Below are 27945 nucleotides of genomic sequence, written 5' to 3'. Positions count from 1 at the left end.
CAAAAACGTTTTTGAAACGTTATTAAAACGTTTCGTCTTTTGTTTTGATAACTTTATTTGTGGTGTAATAAATATGTCACGAAATCGTTTCCAGGCTACTATTTCAAAATATAACATTAATATCTCATAAAAACGTTATGCCGACGTTTTTATAACACCACATTTAACGTTATAAAAACATATTTTAGAGGCTCTTTTATGTTAACGTTTTGTGTTGCTATTGACGGTTTTAGATTGTTACGAGGGGATCGGTCTGCTGATTCTGGTAACGACAAAGCTGGGGTAGTGTTTGCATCTACGTTAATGCCAAATGGTGTCACCCGTATAACGCGATTATCAAACGTCACTCACGCTCTACAAACATTGAAATTTCAACCATTAGTTTACGACCTTATAATCTGCCAAGGGAATTTTTACGCATTAGTATTCACAGGGTGTATGTTCCCCATCGCAACGTTTAAATCCGCTGCTCTGGAACTATCAATGTCGTTTATGGGTTAGTGAGGCCTCAAGATCAGCCATGGACGCTCTTACCATCATTAATGGTGACTTTAATAATTGTAGTTTAAAGTAAGGCAGTGTGCATTACTACCAACATATCAATTGTGGAACCGGAGATTCTGTTACCCAGGACATGCTGTACTCGTATGTTGAGTATGATAATCTCTCTATTCAACTACTGAAACTTGGAAAAGCCGATTACAACTTAGTTCATCTCATACCGAAATACAAACCTACTGTGAAAAGTCAAACGCCCTCTATTTTTACAGTTAAAGTCAAATGGACAATAATGTCATGGAGGTGGCATTCTCCTATTCAAGACTATATCAATCCGCCCGGAAAAGTGCCAAACTGAAGTAAGAGAACATCTCTTTTGATATGTTATCAATCAGGATCTATTTTTTAGCTTGCATATTGAAGAGCATGAATGGAAGTACATGTGGTGCAAAAATTGGGTAAATTGAGGCAATTTTAGACCCCTTTAGGCCTCCCAGGAGCAGCGTACGAAAATTGTTTACTACTGAGTGAAGAGGTTTGTTTACAAGTGACGAAAACTTCAGGCTCTGATAGCAAAACATCATCACGGCATATTGTATTAGCACGATGTGATCGGCTTCTCAAAAGCAGTAGTAAACATATTAAGCATAGAACAAGATTTCTTTGAACGAGTTGCCACGTTTACTCAAAGTTTAGTACATCAGTATGGATCTTGACTAATCGTATTTATTAAAAAGTCATCGCCATTTGGATCAGTAAGATTAAATACGTGTGTAAGCTTATCAGCACGTACTATTATATATTTGTAAATGTTCATATCTTTAATACTTACAGGCCCGTAGCCACTGGCGAACGGGATACATTCTTCTTCCACTCACATAAACTGTTGATATTTTGTGGACATTTGAATTCTTGTCAACTTCCGTTGAAATTTTATCTAAGAAATATTAATCACTTCTTTGTATCAAAATTTTGACTGTTTATTAGAAAATGTCAACATAAAACGCAAAAATTTCATGGAAACTGATGTTTCTTGTCAGAAAGGTGGAATCTCATCGAAATTTCAGACATTGGGCATGTATTAAGTTTTTTTTCGCTAGGGAAAGGGGAAACTGGAAGGGGTTCTGGGGTCCACGAGTAGGCCTATTAGAGACAAATCCAATCCCTCTGTGATGCCACTACTGTGGATAGGATTGGGTGGGGGAAGACTGTGCACAGTGTTTAAGACTTATATTACTATCTTCTAACTTCTGTTTGCATATTTTCTTAGTGTGGGACTCTCTGGTACAGGAAGAAAGTTTTACTCAATTTGCCGGCAATTGGTACAAGGATATAACGACAAGTTACCTTTGGCTTCATTCATCCATAATCATTGGGAGGAGGAAGAGGAACTAATGTTGGTCTCAGATCAAAGATAAAGTGAAGGAATGAGACTGAAATCTACGAATAATGACTAAACAAGTTGCAAACATCTTCTCACTATGTATTTTATTTTTAATTAATATTTATTTTACAGCCAATCATCTGAGTACATTCGTAAAGCATTCCCTCTTTAAAAGAAGATTGAAAGACGTTAAGCAAACAAACACAAGAACTTAGACAAAACCGATAGTAAGTTTGCATAAAAATGGCAAAAAAAAAAGAATGCAAAATGCGTTGTGGTTTCGATGATGTAACATGAGCAGTTTCTTTCATGAATCTGAACATACTTCATCTTAGTAAGAAAGTGAAAAGTAGTGTGATGTGACAAACAAATTCACAATGACACAGGCTATCCTGAAATGACCATTGACCTCAACAACAGGCTTCTTGTACTAAATGTGATAGATACATCAACATACTAAATATGAAATCTGTCCTTGTTGGAACATTGTGCAGAATATGGCTTTTACAACTTGACCCCTGGTGAACTCAAACAACCATTGACCTCCGCCCACAACATTAGGCTTCTTGTACTCAATGTGGTACAATTACATACCAAATATGCGATCTGTCCAAGCTTCACTTGCGATATTTTGATTAGGAATGTGTGTTAGTGTAGGAGCTAGTAAATGTTTGGCTTGCTGACTTCAAATGACCTTTGACTTCCACCAAAAGCAATAATAGGCTTCATACATTTGATATAGTACATCTACAAACCAAATATGAGATCTTTCCAAGGTTCCCATCTTGCAATATTATGCTTACAAGGCTTTCATGATTTGACCTGCTGTCCCCAAATGACCTTTGACCTCCACCAAAATCAACAGTCTTTTTGTACGCAATGTTATACACCTTTGTACTAAATGAGGTCTTACCAAGCTTCCTTTCTTGAGATATCATGTTTAAAAGGTTTTCACAATTTGACCTCTGATGACCCCAAATGACCTTTGACCTCAACAACAAACAATAAGGGTCTTGTTCTTAACGTGGTACTTCTAAACATTACATATGAGCTCTGCCCAAGCTTCCCTACTTGAGATATCGTATCTACAAGATTTTCACAATTTGACCTCTGGTGACCCAAATGACCTTTGCCCTCCACAAGAAACAATATACTTCTTGTACTCAATGAGATATTGTGTTTACAAGCTGGGCATCACAAACGCACTCACACACATACATACATACTCCATCATGAATACAAAGGTTATGATCATCATTGAAACAAAAAGAATATGCTACTAGGTGGTGGAAAACTATTCTGTCTTAAAGACAGCTAGTATTTCTACAGAAAGAGCTAAAATTTGGGAATCTGTTTTTGGAAAGCACTTCTGGTCTTCCAAAGTATTTCCATATAAAGAGAAGGTTTTTCCTTCATTTGCACCTCATCCTTCTAGAAAAGTTTAGGCCCTACCTAAATCAGTCAGGGAGTATGTTGAATAAATTGAAATCCTGCAAATGCAACTCTTTTCTAGCATACTAGTATAAAACTGCCGACCTTTTTTAAAGAATATCTTGACATAAAAATCTATTCTTACTCCTACTCTCCTCGCAAAACAAAAGTAAAGTAAAAATATAAGGTAATTCACTTGCTATCAATCCCATATCTAGTTGTGCCTGACACCCGCTCCTTATTTATTATACCCAATGTACCTATAGGCATGGTATACAGAGGATAGCATATATTATATAAGTACTACCAATCACTGAATTCATTGAGGCATGGTATACACATGATAGCATATGTAAGGCCAGTATTGCTATACACAATTGCAGATCTAAATATTTCTAATTATTACATATTGAGAAATGTTTCTATTATTTACAAAAAGTGAAATATTCCATAACCATACTATGAAAGACTACTAAAAAAAACCACCATGAAAGCGAATACATTTGAAATAATATAAGTTTCAGCTGAAAGTGATTGCCATCAAATAACAAATATCATCCGTAAAAACTGATAAAAAATTGCCAAAATGTACAAAATGTATCACATAGAAACTGCATAGAAGTATTTAGAGGAATGTATTACAAAAATAATCCTTACAGTACTGATTGAGTAATTACTTTGAGAAACAGGAATCACAAATAACCACTTGTTTACTTTGATATGCATTATATGGAGAAATATAGAATAATCAGTAAATAACATGACAGTATTTAAAATTTCATGAAAAAAATTACTTATTCAAGTTATTTTGCATTATACATTCTATATAAAAAATAAAATATTCATAATAATGAATTTAAATAACTGATAAATGAAATATGAACATTTCTAAAATTCATGTCCTGATTTTCACTACCTATTTACTTATTTCACTGAGGTCATTTGTTGAAATCCTGTTCTAGACAATAATTCCTTTGCTTTGTATAATTTTTTTTTGCTAATTTCCCTGTGCGTATTCTGTTGTTGATTTGTACTGAAGATTCTCCCTTTAGACTTCAAGTTAATTTCTGTAAGGTATACCTTACAGAAATTATGTATGTATATGTATAAAACATATGACAAATAATTAGGATACTTTTTATATCAATTTTAAGATGCCAAGAATCTACCATAATAATATAGTCAGTTTAATGTTTGCATATAAATCACTTTGAAAGCCACTTTTTTTAGTTATTGCATATTAACGAAAGAATACATTTTCTTTACCTTATTGGACTAGCACATCAGCTCTGCCACCAACCCCTTTAACGATTCTTGTTAAAGAAAAATTACAACAACCCTCACAGTGAGACACCATCATACCAACTATGAGGTTCACATAAGCTTCACTTTTGAGTTATGTTTACAATGTTTTCAGACATTTGACCTATCTTGAACTTTGACATCTTCAAGAAACATTAGTCATGTACACGCTAAGGTGAAAGTAAATACCATAAATGAGATTCGTCGAAGCTAGAATCATTGAGTGAGATTGTTTAAAAGGTTTTCAGACTATGACAGCTATTCAGATTTTGCTCCCTGTGAACCTCAAATGACCTTTGACTTCTACCAAAACTAATCAAAGTGTAGTACTCACTAAAGGGCACCTAACAACTAACTATGCCACCAACCAATGCTACAGATGTTCAGTAAGCTTGTTAACAAAGTTTTCATATTTTTGCCACTCAATGACCTTTGACTTTGCTCAATAACACAAGCAGCCAAAAGCAAACTAAGAAAAATCTATGTACAAAGTTTTGAAGATCATGCACTTAACCCTTGGTGAGTTTTCATGTTAGGAGCCAGGGTGTCACATATGCCCACACACACACACTATCACATTTCTCTTGCATAACAATGCATTCAAATACTAACCTTTAGATATTCAATTTACAAATCTACAACAGTAATTATGATGCAAATAGAAAATTTGGCCTTCTACAATATTAGCAGTGATACACTTGTTTTAAAGTATTATCCAATGTCACCCTGCACCGATTTAAAAAAAAAAAAAATGAAAGACTGAAATACAAAGCAATTGTACACCTCCACACAATGTAACAGTTATCTTAAACATATTCCATATGTCATAACAGCAGAGCTTTACTTTTCAATTAATTAATTATAATTAATCTATTAATCTATGCACTTACAATTGAAATGTGATATATTTGGAACATTACCTTAGCTGTCAGTTTTATCAAGATAAGATTACATTCCATCAAATAAAAACATTCTACAATTTTTTAACTTAATGAATATTAATTAGCTGGTAATTCATGATTCTATCCATTCTGCAAATTTCATTGCCTTAATCATTAACGGGTTTGAAGAGGGGTGTCACTCGTGTGCTTCCTGTAGTCGCCGTGTAAGTCAAATGGCTAAAGACAATGAACTTACAATCAAAGGATTGCAGTTTTGAGTTCTGGCCTGATCGTATATTGTGTTCCTTGGGCATGGCACCCAATCTCCATTGAAATGTGCTGACCCTGTACACCAAATACAGATACCATGTTGGACACAATGGTTCATTACTAATGGACTTTTTGTGAATATTTACCGGCTATGATCTTGGTCCATTTCATCATCTGAACGGAGAGGCTGGGCCTCTGTCGGGAGTGACTCTGGCTGGTAGAAAGGATTCATTGCTATCACCTCTTGAGTCGACACACTAGGCTCTGTGAAGGCAGAGAAACACATTTGAAAATGAACATCATGTATTTAACAAGCTGGCCAGATCATTGCGTAGTGTCCTTGGGCAAGGCACTTTATCTCCATTGCCTCTCTTCACCCAGGTGTATAAATGAGGACTTGCAAGGTGACTTGTAAATATAGTTGCGTGCGCCGGTTTGTGGCTGCACCCTATGGGAAGTCCCCAAGGGGACACATAGCTGTGGTGCACTGTGGTGCCCCAGGAGAGATTGTTTGAATTGTGCACACTTTGGTGTGTAGGCGTGACAAGTTACCAATGACCAGGGTTAAGTTACACATCCGGGACAGCAAGTTTGCTTATGAGGATGTTCATTAATCAAGAATCAAGAAAACCAGACATACACTATACAAGTCTGTGCCACTCTGTGCTCATCCGCATACTTTAGTGTATATTTTGTACTTGAAGTCATACTCATGTTTAGGCTCATGGCTATCAGCTTGTGCTGATACTCACAATATGGTACTCACACTGGACCTTGTGTATATGTCCAAGTATTCAGTATTGCAATTTTCAATAACATATCCGTGTATTTTCAGACTTATAACAGCCGTCTTTGTTGTGCTGTTCAAATGGGGATTAACATTGCTGCATTATCTGTATACATGCTTCATGCAACTTCACATAAACTTTCCTGCATAGGCATGTGTGCATATAATTATGTATACTCATGTAGAGTAGCACATATACCTGTAGTTTTGTACATGTTGAAAATTCAGCAAGCATGCCCAAGGCTGATGGTGGTTCCTTGCCATATTATTCTACTTGACCATTGCTAACAACAAGGTTCTTACATTAATATGGGCTTGCATGAAGTTTATCCAAGCTGTAATTCTGGAGCAATGGTGTCGGGTTTTTAGAGTTTTACTCCAATCGACCTTGATTTCCACCTTTTCCAATTGCATGAAACTCTACTCATAACTGTAAAAACATAATAAACTTTACACTACAGACTTACCATAGATTGGTGGCGAGGGTCCATTTTCTGATGAAAAAAAGATAACCAGAACATAAAATTGCTTTCTGATCCCTTGCCATAAGCTATGTTACCTCTTATGGAGACTCATTTATATACAGACTGCCCCTCGATTTATTACATCTTCCTTTCATTAAACTTTCCTAATCTTTCAATCTTTGCTTGCTTGATGTCTTACTCACTACGATCTTTTCTCTTTTCATTTCTTAAGTTTTACTCATATGATTCTGCTTAATAAATGATTTGAAATTGATGCTGGAATTAACTGAGCTGACCACTTGAGATCACCGAGATAATCTTTGAAGTCTCCTTGCTGAAGAGGCTCTCTGAAGGAAATAGCTACTTGCAATACCAAACTGGCTTAAACGTAAGAATTGACTTTGCGGTGCTTAAGATGACCTGATTCCTTTGGTAAGGTGCTAGATATGGTGCTGCATCAAAAAGTGAACTACTTAGACCAAAGTCACTCTCATGCAAAGCAAAGAATGATGGAATCACGCATTCAGAGTAATTGACAATAACGACAATGGTTGATCTCACATGACCTTTGACCTCCACAGAATCAATAGTGCCTGGATATGTAATGGTTGCCTATCCTGACAGTAATTCACTTCCCTACAGATTCACCTCAGTTACTAGTGCAACAGACTGTGTTCACCATATGCATATATGAGTATATGTTGAGGACATGTAAGGTTGTGTGAACTTGTACAAGTACTCAAGTAGAGAAGTAGATATACCTATAGTTTGTACATGTTGTAAATTCAGCAAGCATGACCAAGTCTGATTGTGGTTCCTTGCCATATTATTCTACTTGACAATTGTTATTTACAAGGTTCTTACATTAATATGGACTTGCATGAAGTTTACCCAAGCTGTAATTCTGGAGCAATGGTGTAGGGTTTTTAGAGTTTAACTCCAATCGACATCAATTTATACTTTCCATCTTTTCCAATTGCATGAATCTCTACTCATAACTGTGAAAACATAATCAACTTTTAACTACAGACTTACCATAGATTGGTGGCGAGGGTCCATTTTCTGATGAAAAAAAGATAACCAGAAAATAAAATTGCTTTCTGATCCCTTGCTATTTAACCTCTTTTGGAGACTCATTTATATACAGACTGCTCTTGGCTTCTATTACATCTTCCTTTCAATAAATTTTCCTACTCTTTCAACCTTTGCTTGCTTGATGTTTTACTCACTACGAACTTTACTCATTTCATTTGTTTTACTCATATGTTTCTGCTTAATAAATGATTTGAAATTGATGCTGGAATTAACTGAAATGATTGCTTGAGATCACATAGATAATCTTTGAAGCTGAAATTCTGGATCAATAGTGAAGAGTTTTTAGAGTTTTACTCCAATTGACTTCAATTTCTATTTTTCATCTTTTCCAATTGTATGGAATCTCTACTCATAACTGTGAAAACATAATCAACTTTAAACTATAGACTTACCATAGACTTGTGGCGAGGGTCCATTTTCTGATGAAAAAAGATAACCAGAAAATAAAATTGCTTTATGATCCCTTGCCATACACTATTTAACCTCTTTTGGAGACTCATTTATATACAGACTGCTCCTCGCTTTAATTAAATCTACCTATTCATTAAATTTTCCTACTTGTTCAACCTTTGCTTGCTTGATGTTTTACTCACTACGAACTTTACTCATTTCATTTCTTAAGTTTTACTCATATGATTCTTCTTAATGAATGATTTGAAATTGATGCTGGAATTAACTGAGCTGACCACTTGAGATCACATATATAATCTTTGAAGTCTCCTTGCTGAAGCAGCTCTCTGAAGGAAAAAGCACATGACCTTACACCTCAACAGAAATGAAGCTTACTATTAAAGTTCTTGTGTTCACAAGGCTTTTTGTGAAGTTTATTTGCAACTGAAGCATTTCCCTGAATATTAAGAAAAATAACTAACAAAATGTAACGGATGTAAAATGTAGTAGCAACTCACGGATAGTAACAGTGCTATTTGGTACCATATGGCTAGCAACATAGAGAGAGAGATAGATAGAGTAAGGGTGAGATGGAGACAAAGATTTGAGATACTCAGTTTTACATTCACGACAAATTCTGTGAGATCCATTGGCTTTATGTGAAAAATGTCACATTATCCACTAACATCTGGTAAGAAATGCTCAGTAATCTACATAAAGAATACCAAATTAAGTACTAAATAAGGCAAGCATGTTTGGAAAAGTGTTATTGGTTAATTAATTTCAACAGTATAGCTAGCATATGCTGCACTTTATTCTTTCTTATTGGATATGCAGCTAATTTGATTGCGGAATTACAGCTGGACCTATAGAGCCTTGAGTCAAGAACTTATAATCGATAGTAACCTTTAGAACAATTACTATATTTGTCATTCCAGATGGTTTCATGATTCAAATAGCTATTCCAGAATTTAGTCCCATCACAGGAGAGGGGTATAAACAATGATGGAATTCATGTGAATACGGTGAAAACTTGTAGGTTTAATCTAACCAGAATGCAAAATGCATTGAGGTTTCGATGATGTTACATGAGCAGTTTTCTTCATGAATCTGACATAATGCATAGTGAGGGTGTACATGTTAGCAAGGGTTTCACGAAGTTGGATGCAAAAATTGAAAGGATTGACCAACTAAACTGAACCATTGTAACGTGGATAGTCCGGCAGTGTGCGTGTGTGTGTGTGTGTGTGTGTGGGCTTAAGGCTTCAAATGAATGGGAAATGAGCAAAGACATTAATTGCTTGACGGGGATTCCAAACAGTGACCACTAGGTTGTTCATTTTAGTTAAAATAGATGTAAGAAATAATACTTACATGTTAACTATCCCACCAACTTTTGGCCTATTGAAATAATAGAAGAAGGAAAAAAACAATCATATTTTTAAGGTACATATACTCTGCTTTCAAAATTTGCAATGTTAGTCTATATATGTGTAAGCATGGACCATGTTATCCATGTTAGTGTTTGTAAGGTGATATACTTGCAATGTATGTGTAAGTATGGACCATGTTACCCATGTTGGTGTTTGTAAGGTGATATTCTTGCAATGTTAGTGTAAGCATGGACCATGTTATCCATGATGGTGTTTGTGAGTTGATATTCTTGCAATGTATGTATGTATAAGCATGGACCATGCTACCCATGTTGGTGTTTGTGAGGTGATATTCTTGCAATGTATGTATGTATAAGCATGGACCATGCTACCCATGATGGTGTTTGTGAGGTGATATATATACTTGCAATGTATGTGTAAGTATGGACCATGCTACCCATGATGGTGTTTGTATGGTGATATTCTTGCAATGTATGTAAGTGTAAGTATGAACCATATTATCCAAGTTGGTTTTTGTATGATGATATACTTGCAATGTATGTATGTGTATGGTCCATGTTACCCATTTAGTGTTTGTAAGGTGATATAGTTGCAATATGTGTATGTGTAAGCATGGACCATGTTATCCATGTTGGTGTTTGTAAGGTGATATCGTTGCAATGTATGTATATGCATGGACCATGTTGGTGTTTGTAAGGTGATATTCTTGCAATGTATGTATGTATAAGCATGGACCATGTTACCCATGTTGATGTTTGTAAAGAGATATACTTGCAATGTATGTTTGCGTATGAACCATGTTATCCCATGTTGGTGTTTGTAAGGTGATATACAAGAACTTATCATGACAACTTTTTACCCATTACTAAGTCACCAACTATCAACTTATTAAAAAGTAACTTGCTTTACTTACGTAAAGATTAATTGCACAAATGCCACGTGCGAACATTTACAACAAGAAAATAGATGTAAACAGTGGATCAGTCTCATAGATCACTATACCTGATAAACAGGAGTTTATGGTGCAGCGACAGTCACTGTAGTTTTTACCCAATGTTGAAGTTAACCTTAATTATTGTGTCATACCTGTGTTACTAACCAAAGATAATTATGTCAGTAATTTGGTAGCTCTGACTTTTACTGAGAAGAATGATATAAACTGTTGTTGCTTTTGAAGTTTGATCTCAAAAATGAATTTTACACTATATAATGATCACAATGTGATGAAAAATTTGAAAACCATTGAGTGTGTATCTGCCAAAAATAGAAGCATTTCTATAAATCTGCAAGCCTTACCTTGAACAGTACAGAACTAATGATCTATAAATGAAAAATTTAACATTTGTTGCCGATGAACAGCAAGACATGCAGATACAACATGATATACAGGTTCACTTGTGGTCCATATGTAAGAGGAAAACAAAAAACCACTTTTAAAGTTGATGAACATTCACAGTTAATTGCTTACAAGTTTCCATCAGTTAGAATTGATGCTACTTGTGTACTAGACAAGGATTTTGTCTCAGTAACAACTTCCTTGGTAGAACTTCGCTGAGGCTCTTTAGAACTTGCTGCATCTTGTTGGCCACAACGCCCACTGTTGATAGAGTAAAGACAAGTAAAACAAAACTATATAGAAGTTCATCTAAGGGAATAGAAAACTACTTGAAGATACACAGGATCAATACAAAACCATCATTTATGATCCACCGCCCGCCCGTCCGTCCGTCCGTCCGTCCGTCCGTCCGTCCGTCCGTCCGTCCGTCCGTCCGTCCGTCCGTCCTTCTATATATTTATATATGTATATATCCCGATGAAGGCTGGAAGTTTTTTCACTGTTCTGGATTTTCCAACTCACTACGATTTCAATTATTTCTATAATCATTTGAGATCCGGCTTTAGGAATCACAAATAATTTCAAGTTGGTTAGAATCATGTTTGATCTCTAGAGTAACGCAAATATGCCACCAAAAACAGAACTAGTACTGTTCGATACAGCTGAAAAACGCCTACAGTGGAATTACGACCTTCCTTACCGGTAAATTGAACCCACCTTGATGTTTATGATAAAGATTCTGTTTTTGCTGCCTTCTGGGATATGCTTGTATTGTTAGTCTATGTATATGCATCATCATCATGGACTATGTTACCAATGTTGCTTGTAAGCTAGGTGACATGCAACAACTAATCAAGATAACTTTATACCCATTCCATTTCATAATGTTTAATCATGTTCAAAAGTTCAATCAAAATGCTATACTTGAAGTAAAAGTAAATTTTCCAGAAGACTTAAATGGATAATTGACAAGTACGAACAATTACAGAAAGACAAACCCTGTAAACAGTGGATAAGTCTAATAGATCGTTATAATTGACAAACAGGAGTTTATGGTGCAGCGATTCTGAGTCACTGTATTTTCACCTTGAGATTCTCTGCAATGTTTGTGTCATATTTACCAATAACCATTATGGGGAAAATGATGAAGGTTGTGAAGTTTGATCATAGAAGTGTATTTTTTTCTTTTAAATTGATCCCACCTTGATAAAATGTTCAGGACATGAAGCTATAGCATACAATCATACACGTTCACCTGTGGTCCATGTTAGAGGATCTAATAAACACTTTTAACTTTCTTTCTTCTCTCCATCCCTTGTCTACTAATCCCCTTACATCTATCTCTTTGTGTTCACCATGCTCATTAACCTGTCTGTATTCTGTGCGTGTTTTTGTCCCTTCTGTTACTGTTACTTGTCATTCAGCCTTTGAAGAAGATCCTGCTAGGATCTAAATGTCAGGCCAACTTACTTTTACACAAACACTTTTAGGTGATTAACATTCATAGAGATATAATTGCTTACATTTCATCATCAGCTTGAGATGATGCAGCTTGTGTTGAGATACTGGAGCTGGATTGGCTGCTTTCTTGCTGGGAAGGACTTTGTTGATCAGATTGTGTATTGTTCTGGTTCTCATCAGATGGGTCTGTGTCTCCATTTCCACTGTTGGAAGAGTTAAGTCAAGCATAACAACTTAAACAAGGAAGGAGTCCGTCTGAGGTCTATGTTAAAAGTCATTCTTAACTTTACAATGCATTCCATCTCATGTACATATAACTAAATCAACAAGGAAGGAGTCCATCTGAGGTCTATGTTAAAAGTCATTCTTAACTTTACAATGCATTCCATCTCATGTACATATAACTAAATCAACAAGGAAGGAGTCCATCTGAGGTCTATGTTAAAAGTCATTCTTAACTTTACAATGCATTCCATCTCATGTACATATAACTAAATCAACAAGGAAGGAGTCCATCTGAGGTCTATGTTAAAAGTCATTCTTAACTTTACAATGCATTCCATCTCATGTACATATAACTAAATCAACAAGGAAGGAGTCCATCTGAGGTCTATGTTAAAAGTCATTCTTAACTTTACAATGCATTCCATCTCATGTACATATAACTAAATCAACAAGGAAGGAGTCCATCTGAGGTCTATGTTAAAAGTCATTCTTAACTTTACAATGCATTCCATCTCATGTACATATAACTAAATCAACAAGGAAGGAGTCCATCTGAGGTCTATGTTAAAAGTCATTCTTAACTTTACAATGCATTCCATCTCATGTACATATAACTAAATCAACAAGGAAGGAGTCCATCTGAGGTCTATGTTAAAAGTCATTCTTAACTTTACAATGCATTCCATCTCATGTACATATAACTAAATCAACAAGGAAGGAGTCCATCTGAGGTCTATGTTAAAAGTCATTCTTAACTTTACAATGCATTCCATCTCATGTACATATAACTAAATCAACAAGGAAGGAGTCCATCTGAGGTCTATGTTAAAAGTCATTCTTAACTTTACAATGCATTCCATCTCATGTACATATAACTAAATCAACAAGGAAGGAGTCCATCTGAGGTCTATGTTAAAAGTCATTCTTAACTTTACAATGCATTCCATCTCATGTACATATAACTAAATCAACAAGCTGAATTGCCTCAGTAAATAACCATGTTTGCCTGAAAAGCTTTGCCACAGTGCAAATGGACATGGCAGTAAAATACATCAGCATGGCTTTAATCACACCTGCTGTTTATAAGCTCCCTCTTACCATGCAAGACAACCAAGGCTATACTGGCAAAGATATAGAGTAACAAACTTTCACAATACCACTTATAGACTACTGCAGAGCCAAATAGCAACAATGGTATATTCTATTGGGCATCCATCAAGCTCAAATTGAGGTCAAAAGGGAACAATACAAACACCTGGAATCAATGCAAACATGTGATAAGGTTTCATGGATAAAATTAGTTGCATATATTTGGAAACTAGATATGTTAACTAGACATGAAATTACATCATTGACTTCAACTAAATATTATGCAGCATTGTTTTATTCATTACTCATATATGCTATGAGATTCAAGTTTTCTTTCCTGAGATGGTATGTTTAGAAAGTTTGAAAACTTTGCTGACCTCAAATTTCCTTTGACTTCTAAAAGAACCAGAAAGCCAAATGGCTTAGTGATTCCTTGCCACATTTCATATCAGGATATTCACTGTAAGACTGCATATTTCAAGCACTTACTATGATGCATCAAAATACCAAGTTTGAAGTAAATGTAACACATGCTTTTTGAGTTATCATGTTTACAAGCCAAATGTGTCACATTCATGCACACATGGGCCATCACCATAGCATGGATTCCTTTTGCCTCTGGCAAAGAATCAAAAATAGGGTTCATCTACTCATTATGACATCCGCATAGAACAGCTGGGATTCATCTAAGATAACCTTCTTCGGATATTGTTTTAGAAAGATTTTTAAACTTTGATCTCTGATGACCTTTGACTTCTAGTAAACATCATAGGTTAATCTACACAATGTGAGGTACCTGCATACTGTGTATGAGGTAAGTTGTATACAAGCAGGGCATCACACAGACACACATATAAACACCCAGACACACACACATGATGATTCCATAGTTGCAGTTAATGAACAGCACCATTTAAGAGCAATGCAAACTACAAACTAACAAAATGTCAAGGATTATGATTCTTACTGCACATTCCCCTCATCAGCTTGCCCATTTTGCTGTAGAAGAGCTATTTCTTGCTGACGTTCAACATCAATTACTTCCTCTCTCCTGTTGGTTAAACACAGCAGAAAATTTCATTCTTGAAGAGATAAGCAAAACAGTTCTTGTGAAACATAGCTACAAATCTTTTGTTTACAAAATTTGCACGTTTGACCAATGTTAATTGACCACAAATGACCTTTGTACGCCATTTATATCAAAAGGTTCCTTGTACTCACTAAGGGGCATGTACATATAACATGTGAGCTTCATCCAACTTTCAGTGTGTGAGTAATACTGTTACAAAGTTTTCAGACTGTTTTCTACCAAGGCGCATCTACATACAAAATTTGAGCAAACTACCTTTGACCCATACAAAAACTATCTGGTTCTTGTAAATCTAATAGTGGAGTCACAATCTAAATATGAAATTCATGCAAGCTTTACTTATGGGGTTATCATATTAACAAGTTTTTCTTCAACTTTTGCTTTGTGTTGGCTTTAGGTGATCACTGACCTCTGAAAAGAACTATAGGGATCTCGTGATCACTAAGATGGATCAATATCAATAGGCTTTACTGTTGGAGTTACCATGTGTTTTACAAGGTTTTTAGACTATGACCTCTACTGACTTTGAATGATCTTTGACCTCAATGAAATGCAATAGGAATACTCCACTTACTAAGAGGGATCCATATGCTATGCATGAAGTTCCTCCAAGCTGTACTTTTGTAGTTTAAGTGCTTACAAGGTTTCCAGACTTTGATCTATATTGACCTTTGGGCTGTACTTAACACACAGTGTTCTTAAACTTATGACTTAAGATGGACCTATACACTGAATAGGAAGTTCATACAAGATTTACTTAGGAAGTTATCATGTTTATAAATTTTTCACATCTGATGACCTCAGATTACCTTTGACCTCTATCAAAAACTCTTGAAAAAATCTTGTACTTACTATGATGCATCAAAATACCAAGTTTGAAGTAAATGTAACACATGCTTTTTGAGTTATCATGTTTACAAGCCAAATGTGTCACATTCATGCACACATGGGCCATCACCATAGCATGGATTCCTTTTGCCTCTGGCAAAGAATCAAAAATAGGGTTCATCTACTCAATATGACATCCGCATAGAACAGCTGGGATTCATCTAAGATAACCTTCTTCGGATTTTGTTTTTTAAAAGTTTCTTAAACTTTGATCTCTGATGACCTTTGACTTCTAGCAAACATAATAGGTTAATCTACACAATGTGAGGTACCTGCATACTGTGTATGAGGTAAGTTGTATACAAGCAGGGCATCACACAGACACACATATAAACACCCAGACACACACACATGATGATTCCATAGTTGCAGTTAATGAACAGCACCATTTAAGAGCAATGCAAACTACAAACTAACAAAATGTCAAGGATTATGATTCTTACTGCACATTCCCCTCATCAGCTTGCCCACTTTGCTGTAAAAGAGCTTCTTCAGGCTGAATCTCAAAATCAATGTCTCTCTCTCTCCTGTTGGATAAACACAGCAGAATATTTCATTCTTCAAGAGATAAGCAAAATAGTTCTAGTGAAACATAGTTACAAATCTTTTGTTTCCTACAAGGCGCATCTACATACAAAGTATGAACTTTATCCAAGTTTCACTTAGTGAGTTATGCTGTTTACAATGTGTTCAGGTTTACTCTATGTTGACCTGAAACCTCCAATAGAGTTCTTGTACTCACCAAGGCAGATACGTACCAAGTATGAGCTTGATGCAAAATGTACTCTTAAAGTTATTGGTTTTTACAATATTTTCGACAAATCAAGAACCAATCCTCATGACTTGTTTGGTTGTCATGATCACAGATCAGTTCTGCCTGAACACTGTCCTGATTGTGAACACACACACTGTGTAGTCTGGGTTACTTTCCTGAAATTGGGAGAGGGCCTAACATTTAGATCCTAGCAGGAGATGCTTCAGAGGTAGACAAAACAAAGCTTATCACTACTTTTATTGACTATATAGGCCTTTATAAATTCTCTATCGTTTTTCTGAAAGCCAATATGCATATTCTCAACTCTTTAACAAGGTCTATTAAATTGAATTATTTTTCTTCACCATCACATTGAAACATTTACTTACAGTTACTTGCCAAGCAGTCATTGTGAAAAATTAATATCAGTATAAAATAATACAAATTCTGAATGGAATACTTTCTAGTACAACCAGTCAAGTATTTATAAGCTATATATCCACTTATTGGTCACTTAACGACTGACACTTGTGACCTCAGTATCAATATCAGTCATCATTTACTTCTGGAGTTAGGGTGCTTTTACACTAGATCCGGATCAGATCTTGATGTCAGGATTTGATCCAGACGTCAAGATCACGGCTGTAGTAAAAACACAGTTCAGATCCAGATCTGATCCTCCTATTTTGATGCTGGCAGAGACCAGGATCTGATCCGAACATTGAGTTCAATTTCGCAATGTAAACACTCCTCTACCAACAGTGACCCGAGATATCCGGTGACCTCATTACGTCACATGCATTCTTGCGTGAAGTTCCAGTCCTGTATCATGCATGTGGTAATTCCTTCGTAGACTGAGTGCCTGTGGGCCATGCATAGCGTAGTATTGTCACCCTAAGGCTATGCAACCATGACAACGAAAGTTTTGGAGTCTACGCACTACACGATCCGCGGCTGCGCATGACACATTTCCAATCCAAGTTCTTTACCAACATCTGGTGAATAGCGGGGTGGATCAGGGAACGACTCAAGTGTAAATACGTCTGGATCAATGCATAAGTTTACCTCATGGTGATTTGACTGTCTGATAACATCAGGGGATCTGACCCGGATCTAGTGTCAAAGTACCCTTATTGTGTTGACAAGCTTGAGCTCGCCACATACACACCTAAGGCAAATTACCATAAAACTGCAATGAATGGGGGGGGGGCGTCAAAACCGGCTACACTTCATTAATATGTTCAATAGCAATTTGCCTCAGCCCTTGTCCTGGCAAAAGACACTGGACATCTGTCACAGATTTCTTTTACTGATATACGTTAATACACACAGAACCATGTCTTTACATAATGATATGATACAACATATAGCAAACAATGATACAAGCATTCAATTTGTTCTCTTTCTAACTGAGAAAAAGGTTCCTTCAAACAGGGCAATTCTCTCATTGATGAATGTATTTGGGATGCAACTAAATTGGTATGAGATCTTCTCTACAACCCACCTCAAAAATAAAGTGGAGAAAAATGTTACCTGGAACAGGGTCCATACTTCAAACAAGCTTGTTCCTCTCCAGTACAGCCTGTGAAGAAGGAGAAGAACTTTACTTTGGAAGACTTTAAACATGCTAGAGTGATACTATTTCATCTTTTACCTTTCAATTACACCAACAATATAACCATTTTATTTAACTATATGATTGGAAATTGAAACTACTATCAAAGTTCCTTGGCAGACAGGAAATTATTTTGCATTTCTGTGAACTGAAATGATCTTGAAGAGGTCTGATGTCAGTATGATATCATGGACAGCAGTCCTGCCATTACAACAGTGCATTAAGTATGATGTCATGGACAGCAATCCTGCCATTACAACAGTGCATTAAGGTGATGTCATTGACAGTAGTCCTGCCATTACAACAGTGCATTAAGTATGATGTCGTGGATAGTAGTCCTGCCATTACAACAGTGCATTTAGTATGATGTCATGGACAGTAGTCCTGCCATTACAACAGTGCATTAAGGTGATGTCATTGACAGTAGTCCTGCTATTACAACAGTGCATTAAGTATGATGTCATGGACAGTAGTCCTGCCATTATAACAGTGCATTAAGTATGATGTCATGGACAGTAGTCCTGCCATTATAACAGTGCATTAAGTATGATGTCATGGCAGTAGTCATGCCATTACAACAGTGCATTAAGGATGATGTCATGGACAGTAGTCCTGCCATTACAACAGTACATTAAGGTGATGTCATGGAGAGTAGTCCTGCCATTACAACAGTGCATTAAGTATGATGTCATGGACAGTAGTCCTGCCATTACAACAGTGCATTAAGGTGATGTCATGGAGAGTAGTCCTGCCATTACAACAGTGCATTAAGTATGATGTCATGGACAGTAGTCCTGCCATTACAACAGTGCATTAAGGTGATGTCATGGACAGCAGTCCTGCCATTACAACAGTGCATTAAGTTATTCTAACCACCAGCAGAAAGGTTTGTTGGAACCAATTTCACATCTAATTTATATTGTCCTTTTAACCTAACATTCAACATGCAAAAAGGAATATTCTAGTATTTTTCTCAACATTATCTCCATATTGAGTGATTTCATTGTTTCATACTACATGTTGACAAGCAGAAAATGGCTTAATTCAACTTTAAATTTCTTGACCTTTGACCTTTAACCTCTAAACTTTTGACGTCATTAATCATGCAGGCACGACTTTACTTGGTCGGGAACCTACCCTCCAAATTTGAACTTGATTGGACTAACGGTCTTGATAGGACTTTAGAACAAATTTTTTTGCACAATTTTGACCGTTGACCTCAATTGACCTTTCACCCTGACCCTAAACTTGTCCTATTTTAACATTGTTCCCATCATTCTCTACATATTGTGTGGTTAAATGACTTTTTCCTACATGCTGACAAGCTGGAAATGACTATAAACCAATTTTTAGGTTTCTTGACCTTTGAACTATTATGTCATAAATCTGGCAAGCACAAGTTTACATGGTCAGGCAACTAACCTCGAAGTTTGAACTCGATCGGACTTACGGTCTTAGGAGGAGTTCACTGTAACACACATTTTTTTTGCTCACTCACATACACACATGGTCAATCACACTTTCTTAATCAGTCTTAGCTGAAAGCCTAGAACTATGATCTTTTTTTAATTTTGTTTTGTTCTTTTTTTCTCTATACGAAAAAATTTTCTTTGCAGGTATGGCTTGACTGCTTGTGGTAGTACTAATAAATAGAAACCATGCCACAATCAAGCAATTATTCACCTTTCAAAAATATCACCAAAATCACCACCATTGATGTTGGATGTCACAATACATTTCACTTTCATATCTAGCAATCGATGGTAGTTAAACAGCCATTGCATTATGGCTAGATGAACAATCATCATTCAAATTACTCAATTACAAGAGAAGTTTATGTAATACTTACAACAGCAATAACACAAAATAAGTAACAGGAAAATTAGGACGATGCAAAGGAACAGAACGACGTAAACAACGAAAGGTGACTGCTTCATCAGCTCCTCTTCAGATTTTGATGATAACTGAATAGTTGGGTCTTCATCTGTGTAGCAAAGAAAACAATATTAAGGCAGTGACAATGTGAACTACTGTAAAGACTTCTGCACTCAATATGAAGTATGCAAACACTAACAATGAGATCCATCCAAGTTTCATTTCTTGAGAACTACTCACATTTGTACTCCGGATGACCTCAAATGACCTCTAAACTGTTATATTTAATATGGGAAGTACACATACTAAGTTTAAGATGCATCAAAATTATAGATTCTTCAGGTATTGGTTTACAGTGTTTTGATATGCAAACTATGCCTGGTCTCAAGTGACCTTTGACCTACTCTAATAACAAAGGTTTCTTGCAATCAAAGTGGGGTATGCCCATAATACTAAGAATGAGTCCAAGTTTCGATCCCTTCTAAAGATGTTTAAAACAGTTTTAAGGTTTAATCTCAACTGAGTCTCACATAATTTTTATTGAAAGCCTCATTTTACAGTTTTGGATTATTGACTTTAATGTGGGATAATTAATCTTCTCCTTGTGTTTGTCTCTCTAAGATGGTCCTTTGAGTTTTACATTAACTGGAGAGTCTCAATCAGTGATGTCCAGCATATTTCATATTAAATTATATATATGTAAGTATATATCTAAATTATGACTCCTGAGACCACAATCAGTCATCTTTCTGTCCGATTGATTTGTGTGGCACTAAATTTACTTTGCCATCCACTTCATGCCAATATGAATATTCATCCAAATTTTTAGTTTCTAAGTTGCCAAGAATTTGGGGCTGTGATCTCAAGTGACCCTTGACCTACATGGAATACAAAAGGGTTTCAGTAATCACCAAGGTGGATGCACATAGCAGGTATTAAGCTAATCTAAATTTTAGTTTAAATTGTCATGTTTATTATGTTTTCATACTTTGACCTCTCTTGTGAATTTTGAGAGAAACTGCAAACTACATATTTCTCAATTTTAATCACACCACTGAATGCTAAGTATAAAAGCATGACCAGTAACCATTTGCAACATAATAAATCCTGCTAAGATCTTTCATGACTAACTCGCACCAAAGAACCTGATGAGTATGTCACCAGTGTGCAATAGGTATATCAACTGACCTTTGACAAATCTCACTGTGGAAGAAGCACACTCCTCATGTTGGTCTGGGTTAAGGTGCAGACTACAGCTGATACACCTGTTCCCTTCTTGAAAATATCTGCAGAGATGAGAATGCCTAGGAAGTCAATCATATGTACTACAGTGGTATCAAACCCCATGCTATCTATTGCATACATGTACATTAATGGACAGTTGAGTAAAAGTTTGATTACATGAGTCCAGTATCCGCCCATTCATAACTGCAGTATGGTAGTTCCTTAGATGTTTACTGTGCTTCTCTGATAGATAGAATATGTCATGTTCCTAGATAGATAGCATGAGACAATTGATATCATATTCTACAACAATCACTTAATATTCATGTTTGATGGAGTTTGAACACATAAATAAACCAGAGGGGAACCCCTCTCAGTAGAGGGGAACCCCTCTCAGTGGTTACTTGCCTTTAAATACATTACATATGCAGCAGAAGAGTACCTTACAGGTTAACACTGGCTGCAGTTCATACTGCATGTACCTAAGCCTACCTTTGACCTCCACCTAAAACAGCAAGAAGGTTCTACTACATATGGGGACGTAAATTCAGCGTATGTTTTACATTTTCATTTGAGACCTGATTTTTGTAGGGTTTGACTTCTGCACTCCTTAAATGAAATTTCACCTATACCAAATTATGGAGCAATTTTACTTATCATTTTGGTAATCAACCATGCATATATAATCGCTTTTGAAGGTAAAGTTCTCAAGATAAAGTACTTTTAATATTTGACATTTGGACCTCTGCTGACCCCACATGACCTTTGACCTCCACCCAAACTAATCGGGTTCTTGTACTCACTATAATAAGACACATGCCAAATATGAGCTATGTAATGTAACCTATCTTGGGATATCATATTTACAATGTTTGTGTTCATAAGGTTTCATGACCCCAAATGACCTTTGTACCTCCACACTTGTACTCATAATTAGGGAAGCCATATGCAAAATATGAGAGCCAATAAAGTTTCCTATCTGGACATATTTTGTTCATAAGGATTTCAAGTTTTGACCCCTGGTGACCTACACCAAATTGCGTGAAACTTAATACTACAGTACATAAGACTATCCTACCTTGCATGTATGAGCTCCATTGATGTTCAAGTTCTGGATATACATCATTTTTGAGATTTCGTGGGCATCACATACACACAAACTTGACTACAGGTACATAGGTTATTTGCCTGCCTATGGCAAGTAGCCAATAATACTTAAGCAAAAATCTGACATGGAGACCATCCCATATATTAGAAGAAAGAGTTTACTAGTTAATCAATGAATAGTTATGAAGTGATTTAATTAATACAATAGTTTGGCATTTCCACATAATGTTCTTGCATCCTTGAGATACAATCTCCATATATCAGCAGAAATTCCAAAGTATTAATTTAACCCTCAATATGACAGTACAAAGTTTATGAAAGAAAAATAATAGGAAAGCACAACTGAATTGATAAAATGGCAACCCTTCAATTATAGCCTTAGAAGCTGAATTCAATTCTGCAATATACCATCCTTAAGTTTCTTTTATCAAATACCTTCATGTTCATTTCTATGATAGCTTACCCTACATTGCATGTATCTCCACAGACTGTGTCATTCACACCATTGCATCTAACAGCAACCACTCTTTCAACACATATGCTACATGGGTAGCATCTGTCTCCATATTTAGAAAATTTGCCGGAGTTTATACACTGAACACAGTGACCTCCTTCCAATGGTAAGCCATTGCCGCAATTCTGCAAAGATTGTAAAACAACAGAAATTAGTTAGTGTTACGTAACTGCTGCACATTAATGTTTAACTGGAAATAATTGTAAACTTTTGGAACAGTGGCGTCACAGACTTTACAGTCTGGGGAGGATGGGCTAGATGCAAAATGGTGCCACATTTGATGCTAAATTCAATCTGAAGATATCTCCAGAAATTGCTATTTTTGAGGTAATGATTTTAACAACGCGCAGAATTTTGCAGAGGATATGAACCACATGCTGTCGATATTATGCCTAACCCTATCAATAGAACCTACATTTGTTGAATTAATGTGTGCATGACCCCCGACTCCTTTCTTGTCTTTCTCGTTTTATCTATTATTAAATTCATTGTTTTGAACGATGAGTCATGTAGCTCGCGAAGCGGACGTGTATAGCCGCTGGTATGGCGTGAGCACTGACACATTCAATGTAAATATCGACACCTGTTGTGATGGCGCGGGTTACGACTTCGATACCCGACGGTCAAGGATAAACTTTTTCTTTTTTTCGCAGCTCATTTGAAGAAAATACGAATTACTGTGCTTCTTTGTCCTTATGAAAACCAACTCAGATGATGGGAGTTGAATATAACAAAATATATATATATTTTTTACCAACCCAAATCTCAGATGGGGGGCACTCGGGGGGGGGGCACTAGGTTTTCCCCCTTGGCGACGCCACTGGTTTGGAAGTTGATAGCAAAGGGGTGGTTTGCTCAGTTCATTAACCTGAACTGCTCATATCTTTGGCTAGGGTCATAACAAAACATATGATTGTCACCATCCTGCCAAACTTAAAATCCATTCTGAAAAAGGTGAAAACGTTTCCTAGCCATTTTGTCACTGATATAGAGAAATCCATCGATTCTGATTGACCTCTGAACTTTTCTTTAAGTCTCTTTTCCATCCTCTGAACAGATTCTTGAAAGATATAAAAACAAACTCTGAACTTTGCTCACCTGGTTAGGTTCATAGCCCTCAGGACATGACAAGGACTGGCAAGAACTGCAGGAACCATTACTGGTACGAAACACATCAGAACCAACGCATTGAATCTGGCCAAGAGGAATACAAAGAAGATTTACCCTATTAAACCATGGAGGCCCTCCATGCCCTAACAAAGAGTAGGCCTACCTCATCAATAGGCTTTGTTTTATGCCTTAGTGTACTGAAAATCACCTTTATACATTGATTGATGCTAGACAAACTTACCTCCAAATTTTGTGATTATCATTAATATCTATCAGCCCAATTTTAGGTTAAAGAAACGTACCTAGTTCAGTAGTTAATACTTCAACATTTTGAATGAAAAACTGATCATACACATGTTCACTCAAAGACTATGCTGTTTCATCTCAATGCTATTAAGAGGTATTGGTGCGGACCGCCACAACTTAATACAATATTATGAATGTTAATATTGTTACTAAATATGTCTAGTTGTATATTTTATTATTTCAGTCTCTATGTTCTACAAAACCTTCATGAAACTTCTGCATATCCTAAACACAATCGTCGCCCAATTAAGTCCGACACTCTGCATGTTGTACTGATGACCCAAACAACCATAATAATAAGTAATATTGATATAGCGCATAATCAACAAAGCTGCTCAAAGCACTTTACAAATGTGAAACCTAAAAACAAATAGTAACAAAAACCTAAATATTAAATATATACTGTAGAACCAATAAAGCATAAAATGTAAAAGACAATAGCAACAATTTTATAAAGTAACATGTTTATAACCATGTCATGTTATTGATATGTTCTTTACTTCGCTTTGATGGCATTCTGCTCTCACAAAGTGACTGTACTAGAAATTTGAGGGTTTTATTAGGAAGAAATACAAACCCATGATTTACTATACCCAGGAATAAAGAGGATGATGGCACTCTGCTCTCACTAAGTGACTGTACTAGAAATTTGAGGGTTTTATTAGGAAGAAATGCTGACATGATCCAGATGATTTAAGGCTTAAATTACTGTGTTTCTGGTCATAATCAGCACTATCAAACATTTATTTAAAGGTGTACAAAACCTGTAAGATATCTTGGAAATGTGATGTTCAGACCAATATCCAAGTTTGTTTGTCAAACTCTGAAAAGATTGTGCGTGGCAATCTTACAATCAGGTGTGCGAACAGCGGAGTTTGCTTGTAAACGTTGACATTCTTATTTTCAAGGTTTAACTCAACACCCTATCCTCCTTTAGTAACGATCATAGAATAATACCCACATTTCTCACAGAGTTTGGATAAATTTCATTTCAATGTACCTGTTCTTCTTGTGCAACAACTTGCAGGAGGATGGCTTGAAATAAAACTAGAGCAGTTTTCCACATCAGGCTTGAGTCTGTAAATTAATGACAAAAATAAAAAGATAATGAGGAGCACAGAATGAAGTCATCAGACATAATTGATCCGTAATTGATGTAAGTGTGCTATGAGCAAGAAAACTTCAGGACATGGATTTAACTAGCAGTGGCTGCATGCTTTCTGCTGGAATGTTTTTTCCTGTGGAGGGTAAACAATTGCTGCAACCTCAAGTCACAGAGAGATTTTCTGTTTGCCCATTGGTGTTTTCTGTCTCTTAACTATTGGGACCAGTACTTTGGGTTGCATTAAACTTGTGTGCTGTCATTTTTGGAGATGATATGCCTCCACTTATGAGAAATTTCTTTTGATTACAGTTGGCCAAACAGAAATATTCTCCCACTACTTAATGCTAGAGTTTCACAGATGTACATGTGGTACTAGCATGAAGAGGATTATAATGCTTGGAAGAACAACCTGTAAAATAACAAGCCTTGAGTCTGATATGGCAGGGCAAATTTTTAACATTTGTCTGATTGTCCAATATGACCAAATTTCCTTAGGACAACCACATTGCTCCTTCCAGTTTGTTCGACGGACGACTAGTTTCAGAAAACTAAGACTTGGCAAATTTGCCAAACAATGTCAAAATGTACTCAGTGATATTAGCAGGGTCCTACACAGGTTAGGGTTTCCAGTTCTAAACTTGTTCAATAACAGTCACTGTTGTAGTCACCGTTAAAGACAAAACAATCAGTGTACTGTCTGACAGTACACTGGTTACGCCATGCTTAAATATACTTGTTGGTATTATCGGACGACCAAATTTTCTGCCTAGACTAGGGACAAATTCATCTGACGTACTGTACCACCAAGATGGCAATTGAGCTGTGGGTCAAAGGTTGATCATATCTACCTCTATAACCCCATAGGCCTAGTTAAAAGTTAATGAAAAACAGGTTGGGTGCCAAATAGGCTAAGACAAGAACTGCTAGTGTCAGTGGGAGATGACTCATTATGAGATTCTCCATCATTGGTAACATGTATCTAATCCAACTGGGAAATAAAACAGCTGCATGATCATTAAAGAAGCCAAATTTTCCAAACATTGGGGTTTATTCTGCCATTTTGGCTATCATAACACCTGCACCATCATTACAGTACTGAATGTAAAATAACCATGTGTTTTAAAGGCATCACTTTATAGGCTACTACTGTTAGACATAGGCTTATGTCTAGTTCTATGCCTAACTTACTGTTATTGCTTAGCCTTTCAGTTTCAAGTTAAGCATTTCTTTTTCACTTACACCCACGTTTTACTTGGCCTACCTGATATATTTCTTCGATTCGTAAACGATACGGCGTGACATTTAAGACTATGTAATTATTTTGAAACAAGAGCAAACATTGTGTTAAGTACGGCAAGTTGATTATTCGTTTAATAAACAGACTTTACACCCTCTACTTGCACGAAGTATTAGCAATATGGTGGTTACTGTGCTGTGTAATTACGTCATTTGGGAATTTCCCTAAAAAATCAAAGGCTTGTGGCGGCGTACTCCACATACAGTGTACATCAATCCGCCTAATGTTCTCCTTGTGGAAAAGTGTCGAAAAGCGTCGGGAGAACATCTTTCTTCATATGTTATCAAACAAAATCTATTTCTTTGTGGCTATTAAGTTAGAGTGCACAAATGGTGCAAAATTAGGTCAATTGATGCCATTTCGGCCTCTTTAAGTTTAGGTCTGCCAGGAACAGCGTACGAAAATTGTTTACTACTGAGTGAAGAAGTTTGTTTACAGGTATCCGACACCACAATTGGGTCATGCCATACTTGGTAGCCTCTTGGTTGCTGCACGTATTCTTGAAAAATATCAACTTTCGAATGTCCTTTTCTGTTTAACTTTCCTTTCACAGGTCTGCAGGCTAAATCGCCTGAGTTTTATGGGTGACCTAGGCCTAGCTATATACAATTGCTAGAATAGGAGAGTATAATTCAACTCAAGTAATGGTGATAACAAACTTTGTTGGGGCTGAGATGACAGTCTGGTCTTGCTGTTTGCATATATAGGCCAACATGCTCTTTCAGAAATTACTAATTAAGAAGCCTAAGAGTCCTTTTACCTTCCAAGCAAATGAAGATGAAGATTAAATGTTTGTTGTAATTGTATGCATCCTGTTTGAGGTTATGAAGTGATAAATTGTATTTCATGACAACTTAAAGTGTGCACAGTGCACATGTGAGTCATCATACATCACCAAAGGAATCTGAGAGTTATAATATGGAGATTAATTTACCAACTGAAAACAATATAATATTCAGAAGAAAGAAAGTACTTTTAAGTAGACAACAATGTGCTATGGCAGACTGCTAAATATGCTCAAATACACGTATAGGCCTACATCTGTGACATGGT

At 36.2% G+C, this 27945-nt stretch overlaps 1 protein-coding gene and 1 long non-coding RNA gene across 3 annotated transcripts; one reads left to right on the top strand and one right to left on the bottom strand.

Annotated features, from left to right (window-relative positions):
• The first annotated feature begins 202 nt into the window (after positions 1-202).
• Positions 203-5351, top strand: LOC139978517 (uncharacterized). The gene is made up of 2 exons (XR_011796969.1): positions 203-857; positions 1769-5351. It is a non-coding gene; the product is annotated as an uncharacterized lncRNA (long non-coding RNA).
• LOC139978516 (uncharacterized) lies at positions 1966-26996 on the bottom strand. Of its 2 annotated transcripts, XM_071988805.1 has the most exons (17): positions 26857-26996; positions 25491-25567; positions 24173-24268; positions 23024-23199; positions 21418-21515; positions 20204-20338; positions 18273-18321; positions 16429-16512; positions 14975-15058; positions 12756-12896; positions 11365-11493; positions 9877-9903; positions 9021-9052; positions 8505-8531; positions 8053-8079; positions 7021-7047; positions 1966-6030 (listed from the first exon to the last, which is right to left on the bottom strand). In XM_071988805.1, exons 2-17 carry the CDS (start codon positions 25554-25556, stop codon positions 5909-5911), a joined length of 1320 nt encoding a protein of 439 aa, XP_071844906.1. In that variant the 5' UTR covers positions 25557-25567; positions 26857-26996; the 3' UTR covers positions 1966-5908. The 2 variants fall into 2 exon arrangements, with proteins under 2 accessions (XP_071844906.1, XP_071844907.1); XM_071988806.1 differs by lacking the exon at positions 16429-16512.
• Positions 26997-27945: the final 949 nt, after the last annotated feature.

The sequence above is a fragment of the Apostichopus japonicus genome, chromosome 13 (genome assembly GCF_037975245.1).
Source record: "Apostichopus japonicus isolate 1M-3 chromosome 13, ASM3797524v1, whole genome shotgun sequence".
Lineage (NCBI taxonomy): Eukaryota > Metazoa > Echinodermata > Holothuroidea > Aspidochirotida > Stichopodidae > Apostichopus > Apostichopus japonicus.
This window is presented reverse-complemented; position numbering and strand designations above follow the sequence as displayed.